The following is a 12185-nucleotide window of genomic DNA, read 5'->3' as shown; positions in this document are numbered from 1 at the left end:
CAGGAGAGCGGAGTGGCTTCACCTGAGACCCATTTGGAAAAGCCCTCAGACGCACAAACACTGTCTGGAAAAAATTCAGAAACACAAAACATCCCTCCCACCCCAGGGCAACCACCATAACCCCAAAGTCTTATCAACCGCCTCTAAGATACTGTCAGTAAAAAACACAGGGCTCCCCACACCCACCAAACAAACCACTTTAGAATAAAATTCTTATATTCCTCAAGTAGCAAATTCCTACCATTCTGCTCCTGCCTTCGTTTGATATCTTTCCATTATACTCCATGGTAATGAAAGAATGTCCTAACAGTGTTTTTTAACATAGGTATATATGTGTACTTATGGCTGATTCATGTGAGGTTTGACAGAAAACAACGAAATTCTGTAAAGCAATTATCTTTCAATTAAAAAATGAAAATAGAAAAGAAAAAAACTCAACATTTAGTTGCAGTACAAGATTCCAAAAAATATAAAACAAAACCAAAACCAAACCCTTAAAAAAAAATAACAAAAATAAAACACTGTACATGAGAATCATTCCCACTGCTTTTCTCTTGTCCAAAGAGAAGGCATTTCTTCTTCCTCTCTTCTTAATTTCACCATCATCCTTCTCAAATTCCCATGAGAATGAAAGTTCGCCTTTCCCTCCTCACAAATATTTAAAGGGGGTGGGGGGAGGCACTACTACACAAGTTCTTTAAATTCCCTCTTATAGTTTTAGTTGTTTGCTTTTTTTTTTTTTGATGAGCACCATCTAACTCAAACATATGTAAACATCATACTTCACAATGTGAACTAAACAATAACTCAGCTTTGGCTACTGGCTTGGCTATTTCATTTGCTGGTACCTTTTTATCATCTTAAACAACATTTAATATTAGGAACACTCTTCTGAAAGTAAGCTGGCTCGTTAATACAGAGGTGCAACCTGCACTCCAATTCATTTTAGCAACATACCGACATACACGAGCTGGTTAACAGTTTACGAATCATCATCAGATGAGACAGCAGAGAAACAAAACTCACGTGTTAATCATAATACATATCCGTACCTATGAGCAGGAGTGGTGGGAAAATAACAAAACCTCAAGGAAAAACTAGCTGAGTATGTTCCAGGCTTCACCGTTTTGCTCTCTCCAACCAATAACAACAAGAATAATAATAATAAATGCATTTAAGATGTCGTGTAAGTTAAATACCAGTGAGAAGAAAGATTTCTATCATTACCAACCAAAACTTCAGGTATAAACCATAAATCATTTCCTAAGCAAGCCGTTTTACGACCTGAGATGTTATTTCATCTGGGGCCAAGTACAGTGTCTCCCTCTTCTCAGTGAGTTTCCTAAGCCAGAAATACTCAGAGAAGACAGAGATCCAAAACACACCAGGAAGAAAAGCATAATTGTTTCCTCCCCAACTAGTGATTTCCAAATCAGAGAACATTCACAGAACTCCAATGGTTGACATTTTCCATCATTTCCCGAGGAAAAAAAAAATAAGAGTATCCATTGTGTTCTCATCTTCGGAATAAAAAATGAACAATTTTCTAAATAGCCAAAACAGAGATAAGAAAGCCAAGCGCAGAGAATCAGGAATATTCAGCCCACAATTCAAGTTTCGTTTTTTGCTGTCATCCTGTCTATGCAGACACAGAACAAAACTGATCAACTACAAGGAGCTCTGAAGAGCAAACACAAGCAATTTACAAAGGGAAATCTTGATGCTAGAATACTGCTACTGTTGTCAAAAGTACTATACCAAACGCAAACTCCGTGCCAACAGTGGATGCTATGCATTCACATAATAAAAGCAGACAGTGGTGTCTTTGTTCTTACCTATAATTGTCCTCAAGGTTCATGAAAAACAAGCCATCTCTCCTGCCGGGAAGTGTCTGGTGGGGCTAGCGCTGCAGTCACCCAGCTGGGAGTCCGCCTCGGCGACCCCTGGGCTCCCAGCCTGGGCTTCCCTTGTCCTCACAGCTCTGCTGATCCTTGGGGACCACCGGCAAGTTTTTAACACAACTGAGGAAGAATGCCCCGAGCTGGCGACTTATACCGATGATTCACTTCAATGACAGCTAGCAGAAATGCTTGTTGGTGGAAAAGGAGTCGAGTCAACTCCACCCCTACCGTAAGGATTAAGTAACTCCACCCAGCTCAGCAATTAGCTTAAACAGCCACTCGGTTCCACAACGTGAAGCTACCAGCAGCATCGCTGCTCCCACTGGCAGTTCTCAGCCGGTAGGGCTCACCGAACAGGATGGGCAATAGCCGGCGAACACACGGTTCTGTGAATAACTGTAACCTGTGCTGGGCCGCCTGCTCATTTAAAGCCCTATCCAAGTTTTCTGAGCAGACAGGCATACAGGTCTGTCCCTCACTGTTTTGGTTTTGTTTAAACATTTTCTTTTTAAAATTTTATCTTTATCTTTCTGCCATGCTGCACAGCATGGGGGATCTTAGTTCCCTGACCAGGGATTGAACCCACACTGCCTGCATTGAAAGTATGGAGTCTTAGCCACTGGACTACCAGGGAAGTCCCTGTCCGTCACCTTTTTACAATGAACTTTGCTTCTACTCAGTTTCTGTGTGAAAAGTCCCATCTGAGGCAGGCTGACAGCACAATCTGTGGCTCTCCCCCAGAGAGCTTAACTCAGTTCTGACGTGGTGAAAAGGCCACAGTAAACATAACTATGATACAAACTGCTTCCCTGCTGGCACAGAGGGTAAAGAACCTCACTGCAATGCAGGAGGCCTGCGTTCAATTCCTGGGTTGGGAAGATCCCCTGGAGAAGGAAACGGCAGCCCACTCCAGTCTTCTTGCCTGGAGAATTCCATGGACAGAGGAGCCTGGTGGGCTACAGTCCGTGGAGTCGCAGAGAGTCGGACACCACTGAGTGACTCACACACACGTGATAAAACTACAACACCAAACAGAACCGACAGGCTGGGGGGTCTGGTGTCACATGAGACAGACCCCCGCTCTGCAAGCCCACCATCTCTGGTGTGCAAGCCCGCTTTGGTTGAACCCATGGGGTGCCCCTCGATTTGGGTCAAGGGCTCTGAGTGAGGCCGGCAGAGCCCAGCCGGATACCCGCCAGTACTGTGAGCTGTGTGAGCTAGGTTCAGTTCACCCACCTGCCCACCCGTCACTGAACCCCCACGGCCAAGTAAGACATGTGCTCTTTCCCTGGCTCGTGTGCTCAGTCACGTCTCACTCTTTGTGGCCCCATGGACTGTAAAGCCCACCAGGTTTGTCTGCCCTTGGAATCTTCCAGGCAAGGACACTGGAGTGGGTTGCCATTTCCTCCCTTGGTTTGTGACTGGCACCCAATTACACCTCTTTGCTCTTGCTTGAAGCACATCAACCCTCACTCGACAACCCCAGCAGGGGCGGCCGCGACAGGAAGTGCCCCCACTTGTAGCAAAAAGCTAGTCTTCCACGTGAACACAAATGTTCCTGGTATGTCAGCTGAGAAACTATAGCCTAGACCTTCACGTTACCCACAGGTGCTGGGTCAACAAAACTGATCACCAGAGGAGCCGGTGACCTCTAGTGGCCGGGAGGATCGCTGACGGCTTGCTGGAGGAAGTCCGCGCTGGGTTACTACCAGAAACCCCGGCCCCAAACACACCCTCAGAGAGGCAGGCTGACAGGTAGCACCTTTGACTTTCTAAACAAGAAGAGAGATATCCCCAGATTTTTAGTACTGAGCATGTGAGGACACACAGATGCTAAACAGCATACTTTAAGAGCAGGAATTCTATCTTCTTAACAGTAGCGACAATTATATTAAGCTGTTTACAGAAAGAGAGACAGACTTAGAGAACAAACTCACGGCTGCTGGGGGTAAGGGACAGTCAGCGAGTTTGGGATGGACAGGGACACGCTGCTATATTTACAATGGATAAGCAACAAGGCCCTACTGTACAGCACATGGAACCCTGCTCGATGCTGTGTGGCAGCGGATGAGAGAGGAGCCTGTGAAAGAATGGATACACGGATATGTATGGCTGAGTCCCTTCACTGCTGACCTGAAACTATTAGACCATGGTTCATCAGCTACACCCCAGGACAGGACAAACAGTTCAAAAAAATACAGCCCTTTCACATGCACGCAATGACTGGAAGCTTTTAAAAAAAAACCCTCACAATATACCATATGAAATTATACCAAAATGAGTTAACTGTCTGCCTGATGCCTTAAAGATAAAGGGCACCTAAACTCCCTTGGATGAAATATTATCCAAGTGTTACGGGCGGAGTCACATTCCCTCCCAAAATGCTAATGTGAAAGCCCTGATCCCAGTTCCTCAGAAAGTGACTGTGAAGAGACAACGGAGCTAACAAGGAGCTGCTGATCCAGTATGGCTGGCACCTTTCTAAGAGGAAATTTGGATGGACAGGTACAGCTGGAAGACAATGTGAAGCGAAGGGAGGAGACAGGGTGGCCGTTCGCAAGCCAAGGGGAGAGACCTCAGGGGAAACTAACCTGCTGACACTGTGAGCTCAGGCTTTCAGCCGCTAGAATAATGAGACAAGTAATTTCTGTTGTTTAAGCCACTCAGTCTATGGCACTTTCCTATGGCAGCCTGAGCAAACTAATACTCTAGTTAAATGATGATTTCATTCCAAGTATTAATACCAAAAAATGAAGACAGAATTCGGATTTCTGATTAACAGCCATTCTCTCCCAAATACTTCCTTTGAGCGTTTACTCCCTCCATGTCCACTGAGGTTCTGCCTTGAAAAAAAAACGCATGAGAAAAACCTTATCCTTGAAGAAGACGATAAAACGCCTACAAACCTTTCCAAGCCCACTTCTGCCATCTCCATTTACAGTCAGGCTTACTGACCAAAGGGTTTCAATCCACATCTTACCCCCCAACTGAAAATCAGCTTCTGCCCAACCTCCACTAAAAGTGCATCCAAACCTAATAAATGACAATCTTAGCACTCAGTTAACAACTGTTAACAACGGAGGAAATGCTAGAGGTCTTAGTTCAAGTCCCTCTGTCTAGAGAAGGAAATTAGGACCCAAGCAGAAGAGCACCAGGATCTCAGAAATAAATGCGAAAGCAGATCCAACCCCGACACACAGTCCTCGTCCAGTAGTCACCAGCCCTGCTCCTGCTACACTATTAAATGATAGCCTGAAATGATCAAACCTCTCCAGCCTCACAAAGAAAAACTGCTGCTCCATGGAGCAGCTGGAGTAAACGGACGAAGATACAGACACGGGATGACGGGCAGAGTATGGCTGGGGTCAGGGACTAAGTCTACAGGCTTTCTTAACCTGGGCTCCACCGACATTTGGGGTCAGGTAATGCTCGGTCGTGGAAAGCTGTTCTCTGCATTGTAGGATGTTTAACAGCATCCTTGGCCTCTCCCCATTAGACAAAAGTTCTCCCCAGGTGTGAGAGCCAAAAATAGCTCCAGATATGGCCAAGTGTCCCCTGGGAGGCAAAAACATCCCTAGTTGAGAACCACTGGCTTAAAAGGACAGAACTAGGACTTCCCTGGAGGTCCAGTGGTCAGGACTCTATGCTTCCAATGCAAGGGGCTATCCAAGGTTGAGGAACTAAGATTCCACATGCCAAGCAGCGCGGCCAAAATACTTTTTAAATAAATCAAAGGACAGAATTCCATGCAGAGCAAAGAAGTTGGTGGCACTGGAGAAGCAGGGGGAAGTAGCTTCTGAGGGGATACAGAAGAAAAAAAGGACTGATGCCAGGGAGACGAGCCGGGATCAAGGCAGAGGGAAGGCAGTGTGTAGCAATTTCCCCAACTCAGGGTCTGTTTTGTTTTTCTGAAAGACGCAGAAGACAGGGTCACAGGGTGCAGAGATCGGAGACGGAGTCAGGAATACTCAAGTCTGGGGCCACAGGAGAGCAGAATCAGAGCAGAGAGAGTCAAAGACGTCTCAGGAAGGTAAGACCGTAAACAGAGTGGCCCCAGCAGGCACGAAACTTGCAGGTTCCTCCGGCAAGTCGGAGTATCCAGGAAGGGGGTGGGAGGCTGGTTGGGTGAATGTAATTGGAGCTCCTCAAGGCATTCAGACACAGCACCAAAGGCGTGCTGCAGCTTCCAAGGTCACTGTGGTCAGCGGTAGCACAGATCACCCTAGTCACTGACGCTGAAAACAAGGAAACACGCTAGAATCTGTTGCAATAAAATAAACAAAAGACAAAGAAAGCCTAAAGAAGGAGATATCCCCGAGAAGGAAAGAAAAAGCCTGTTGACAATCCAGAGGGCTAAATACTCATACCCTCTGACTTGATTCCAATCCAAGGAATCTTTTCCAAGGAAACAATCAGGTGTGTAAGTTGAACATCAAGAAGTTCATTACAAAAATAAACAAAAAACTGAGCAACCTTAATGTCCAATCATAGAGAAAATAAATCACAGCTATCTATAGGCTCACGTTCTCAAGGAATATTTTAAAACATGGGAAAACACTCACAGTATAATGTTTAAAAATGTAAGCTATAAATCTATACATGACATTGCCCAATTTAGAAATTGTACATATTTACAGGTATACACTTTTCAAGCACCCGCGTCAGTCTCTACCAAGGGAATAGCAGACATTATGAGATTTCCAAGGTTTAAAAAAAATCATAAGAAAAGAAGGTGACTGACCTGGAGAAGCTAGCACAACAGAAGGAGTGATTAGAGAGGAAAGGAGGGACCCCAGAGCCACCAGGGTCAAGGGCTATGTAGCAGTGGGAAAGGAGTGTGCTGCGCAAATTCAGGCCTCCCTGGATTGGGTGAGGAGGAAGGTGCTGGTGTCTTAAGACGGATACATGAGTTTCACAATGTTGGCAGCATGCAGTTAGCAAAGGGGGTGGAAGAAACAGTAGCCGTCCTTGGAATTCCCCAGAGTCCTTACTGGCAAGAGGAGACCGCAGGAGGCACACCTGTGAATGGGCAGGTGTGGGTCTACCAGAAGTCTGCCAAGAGGAAGCGCTGCTTCTGCCCTTGGGGTTTAGTCCTCTACATTTAAATTTGAAATATATTAAAAACTTCATGGCAATTCTTTAATTCTCTATTATTCACACAATTAAATGCACAACCTTCATATGCTCCTAGTAATACTTCTGATATATACTCTGTATGGAAAACCCCAGATGAACTTTTAGGCCAACCCTATATGTAAAAAGTAACTAAATTTTAAGTTCATATGAGCAAAAAGAATTTTTTTTAAAGTATGGAGGCTGACTTCCTTCAAAACAAAATCTTACCAAGAACAGAAAATTGGAACTTCAGAGTAGCACTCCAAAGACTTTTCGGTGTTTCTATTTTACTTGCTTTTGGTTTTAATCTTAGCAAGATTTGTCGATCACCAAGATTCCGTCTATGGGGTCACACAGAGTCGGACACGACTGAAGTGACTTAGCAGCAGCAGCAGCAGTAGCAGCAGCAAGATCATCGAGAGATTTTTTTCCCCCATAAAAGCCAGTGTAAACACACCCATACTCTGCAGCCTTTAAAAATACACTTCTAAGAATAATATTACACGTTTTCATCAAATGTTTATCACCGTAAGGCAACTATCCGCCAATAAAAAATACATTAAAAATGTTTATCATAAAATATTTGCTAAAAAGCTTGATTCTAAACAACATTATAGCATTATTCCAAATATATAAACCGCTTTCATATACATATAAAAAATACAGAAAAGGACAAGAAGGAAATAAAACTGCAACCAACAACCTCTCTCTGGCATTCAGATTACAGGTGAATTTTAATCTATACTTAATCTTTCCCAATGTCTACTTCCTTTATACTTAGGAAAAAAAGAATTATTTAAAAATTGCTAAGAATATCCTATCACTTATTTATAAAGAATGAGCAACCAAATGAAGAATCCACATGCTGGGGGAGAAAAAAAAAATACCAAGTGTCTGTTCTGTTCAAATCCAGCCACAGTTAGAAAAGAAACTGGGGCACTCGGAGGGGGAGGAATAAATTGAACCAAACGAGGATGACACGACACAGGCAGAGACCTTTACATAACACAGGCAAGGTCTGGTGACTGTAACACAGTCGTGAATTTCCTCACAAGGCCTTAAATCGAGTCCTCCTAACTCGGGTTAGCCTTTCCCTCCAAAAAAGCCTTACAAAAAATGAGGAGGTGGGATTTCCATGCTTCGCAGTAGTTAATCCAATCAAGTCACCAGTGACTTTATCGAAACATCTAAAAAGAGAACTGTCTCATCAAGGAGGGGAAAGGTCTCTTGAATCATTAAACATCACGCAGTAAACGTCATATCCTGCATCTACTCTGCTCAAGGCATTGGCCAGGACCCAGTGGTTTGTATCCTCCAAGCATTTATAGCCTGACAAGCTCACAGACACGGCTGCCCAATTTATGAAGCTCTTCTGTTCCTAACGTTACTCAAGGAACAGGGCAGCCACTCAAAGAACCCGAACACATTTTTGCATGGAAGAAATACCTTGTTCTTGGTGATACGGTCCTTTGATGTAAAGACCATCTCTATGCAAATGATTCCCCCAAAGGGCTATCCAACCCTGCTCTCTCTCTTGAGCTCCATTCTTGTTTACCATCATCTCCTTCAAGTGTCCACGTGGAGGCCGAAGAGACCCACGAGCTGCTGATTCTGCCTCCATGTCTGTTCCCAGCTAACCCTCACATCTCAGTGGTCACCAGCTGGCCAGCTCCTCAAGCTGGAACTTCCTGGACTCCGTTCTTCTCTGTATCCCTCACACATCCAGTCCATCGGGAGGCCCCACGGACTCAGTGGCCAAAAAGAAAGAAAAGCAGTCTTCCCCGTCTCGCCATCCTGTGTTAGTCACCGCCAGGTGTTCCAGCCATCCTCGTTCAGAACACAGGCTCCGGCAACACCCTCCAAACTGGCCTTGAGGGAGGGCCGCTCTCACCTGCACCAGTGGCCACACCGAGCCACTGCCCTGGCTGGCTGGCAGCTCTCTCTGCCCGCTTTCCGCAACCTTAGGCATAAAATGCAAATTCTTCACGGTGGCCCTCACAGCCCTCAAGAGCCGCGACTCCGGTCCGCCTCACTGGTCTCCGAAACCCCACTGGCCATCGTCCTCTCGGTCAATCTCGGAGACGCTCAGGCCCTGCATGAGCTCCTGCACCCACTGGCTGCACCTCCTTGTGAACGCTCTCCCCCAGATCGTGGGGCAGGCTCTCATCTACTGATTGAGGTCAGAGTTTTTACGCTGAACGGAGCATCAGTTGGCACCACAATTTGGGAAAGCAAACTGGTAACATGTTCCAAAGGATTGAAATCCTGATTTTTTTTAATTCAGTAGTTCTATTTCCAGGGAGGTACAGAACTTAATATAACTTAAAATTTCCTGCAGAGATATTCACTGCACCTTTTCTTTCTTATATGAGAACGGGACTGAAATGATTAAGCTTCTGTACCCTGAGAAAAACGGAATGCTGTATATCACATGTGGGAATTTTAAGTGACAAAAAAACAGGCTATGAAAGTCTACTTATATTCTGAGGTTAATTATGCAAGCCTGGTGCGCTGCCCTCCATGTGGTCACAAGGAGTCTGACATGACTGAGTGACTGAGCACAACACATGTAAAAATACACATTCCCTACCAAAAGGAAAATGTCAAAATACTAAGAGTGATGTTCCTTCTGCTGTTGGTAGATTTTTTTCCTTCTAATTTCCTTTTCCTTCTAATGTTATGTGTAACTTTCACAATTACAGGGAGAATATTCCTTACTTTTAACATAAAGAAATAATGCTACCTAAACAGTTGTTACCTTTTCAAGGAACCACAAAGAAGGCATGTTTAAAAGCACCACGTTAAAATGAAAAGCTTCTTGATAAGATTTGCAGTAATTCAAATGAGAAAAACAGGGGTAACAAATCACAGACAAAGACTCAAATCTCCTATTACACAGACTTCTTACACATCAATGAAAATTTAACAACCATAAGGAAACACAGAGAATGCAAACGAGCACCACATAAAAGAGGAAATCCAAACACATGAAGAGCTATTCGACTCCACTGACTGAAGACACAAAATACTGCACCTTCCATAATGGCAAAGATGAAAAGATTGGTAACACGAGTAACGCTGAGGACGGGAAAAGCTGGTACTCTCAAGTACTGGAGTCAGGGAAATGAGTGTAAAGCTTGAGAGGGCAGTCCCCAGTGTCCATAAACATCAACTATACCCTGACCACTGGGCCACCAGGACAGTCCCCCTGAAAGACGATTACCAGTCGAACAGAGATAGGACGAGTTGGATGGATGGAAAAATAAAACCAGAGCCTCCAAGCGCGCAGGAGAGAGCTGTAGGGGTGGACATATTCTCTGGGCGCCAGAAATTCAGCAGTCAGCTGATACAAGGGACTGGAGAGACCCTGGGGCAACTGTCAGGGTGATTAACTGTGAAACTCTGCTTCCTCTAGCTTCTCCCATCACTGCCGCCTTCATGCAGGTGAAAGCAGGAGGGCGGTCCTAAGTCTGGAAACGCCAGGAGCTAAAGAGGGCCAGGAGGGGCCCCGCAGCAGCCACAGGTGAAAGGCTACCTGCGGGCCCCGCCCAGAGCCTCGACCTGCGGCTCACCAGCGTGGATACAAAGGGAGGCCACAGGAGTCACAAATGCCAAGATCCGCAGACAACCAAGAATCACCAAACGTGTGAAAAAAGCAGACCGTGAAAAAGCCAGGCCATGTAATATCAGGTCACGAGCTTGGAAAGGGAGTGTGCAAACAGACTTGGAAAAAGAAGAATTGCAAAGATGCATCATCAACATCCTGACAAAATCCGACAGGGTTTCAAGACATCAACACAAGCATAGGCTGGAGTGAGAAAGAAACAGAAATGGAGGTCTGAGAGGGGAACCAGGGTTTCTAACGTCAGGCCGCAGTGCGGCTCAGCTTGCTCCACACGAATGACGTGGGGTGAACCCTCACCACGGGTGGGTTTCCCCCAGCTTCCTCCTGATCTACCGTCACCCACACCAGCCTCCGCTCCGCCCCCTGACCTGGAGACGGCGTGCTCTCGCCATCTCCTCCACGCTCACGGGCAAATGCTGAGAAACGGAGTCTGTTTCACGCTTGGGTGTCCTGTGCTTTTCCACTTCTCACTTACCCTGCACTCAGTTTCACAGAGAAACCCCCTCAAAGCCGATGCTAATGTCGTGCTAACCCTTCCTGTTCCACGGTTGCATAATACGACACGGTACGGGTAGTCCATAAGCTAGCCATTTTTCAACCAACAGGCACTGGTATTTTCAGGATCTTGCCACTAAAATCTTACAATAAACATCCTTTTACAAATGCCTCTGTGTACAGACACTTTCATTTTTAGAAGACAGACAGGTAAGGCTGCTTAGGAGAAAGGAATATTAATGTGTCACTTTAATATGCACTGCCAGTCTGCTTTCCAAATAAAGCATGGTGATTCACATTTCCATCAGTATTATGAAAATACCGCTTCTATTACATCCATGCTAGCAAGAAGTGCTATTCTCCTGTTTTTGTTTTTAAAGCAAGTCTGATGAATTTAAAGTAATGTCTCACTGCTGTTTTAGTCTGCAATTCCCTAGCAAATATCGACCGTTTTTTGAAAGGTTTCCTGGCTTATCTGCATTTGCTCTCTGGGAACTGCATGTTTATATTTTTCATCCCTTCTCCCCAAGCTGTGTTTGTCAATTCACAAGTTACAGACAGTAACCCCTTGACCATCACACATGTTATGCGCTCCCCTCCCCAACTGTCTAGCTTGCAGGTACTGAATCTTGCTTTAAACATTCTCCTTCACTCCAAGATTATGCAAGTATGCTCTAACATTTCCTTCCACATTTGAACTGCTTGTTTACATTTAAGCTTCTGAAGATTCTGAAATTTATTTCCGATTATAATGGAAGAAAGAGGTCCATCTCCCCCACACCTCCTTCCTAAAGAGATGGTTGTGCCAATATCATCAAAGAGATGAACCATCCAATAAATGAGGCATTCTTTTCTCAACAGAGCTGAGCTGTTCATCTCACGATGTGTTAGCTTCTCGTGCTTCAGGATACAGAGTCCTGGGTGCTCTATTCTGCTCCACTGAACCATTTATGTAATCCTGTATTGACACCACACCGATGTGACCGCAAAGACCTTCTTATTAGCATAGAAATAAGATCACTACTGTGATCACTTGTCAGCTAAGTTTG

General features: G+C 45.0%; 1 protein-coding gene across 4 annotated transcripts in view; it reads right to left on the bottom strand.

Moving 5' to 3' along the window:
• Positions 1–12185, bottom strand: part of NEDD4L (NEDD4 like E3 ubiquitin protein ligase) — a 368536-nt gene that overhangs the window by 185648 nt on the left and 170703 nt on the right. Inside the window, exon 1 of one of the 4 annotated variants that reach the window (XM_088833451.1) lies at positions 1836–2931. The exons of the other annotated variants lie outside the window; for them this stretch is intronic. Coding sequence (XP_088689577.1) covers positions 1836–1858 — 23 coding nt within the window. The 5' untranslated portion in view covers positions 1859–2931. Of the gene's footprint in view, positions 1–1835; positions 2932–12185 lie in introns of those variants that run through there. 4 annotated transcript variants of the gene reach the window in all.

Source organism: Moschus berezovskii, chromosome 28, assembly GCF_049115385.1.
Source record: "Moschus berezovskii isolate FMDL1 chromosome 28, NW_MosBer_1.0, whole genome shotgun sequence".
NCBI lineage: Eukaryota > Metazoa > Chordata > Mammalia > Artiodactyla > Moschidae > Moschus > Moschus berezovskii.
Note: the sequence above shows the minus strand (reverse complement) of the source record. Positions and strands in the feature narration are given on the sequence as shown.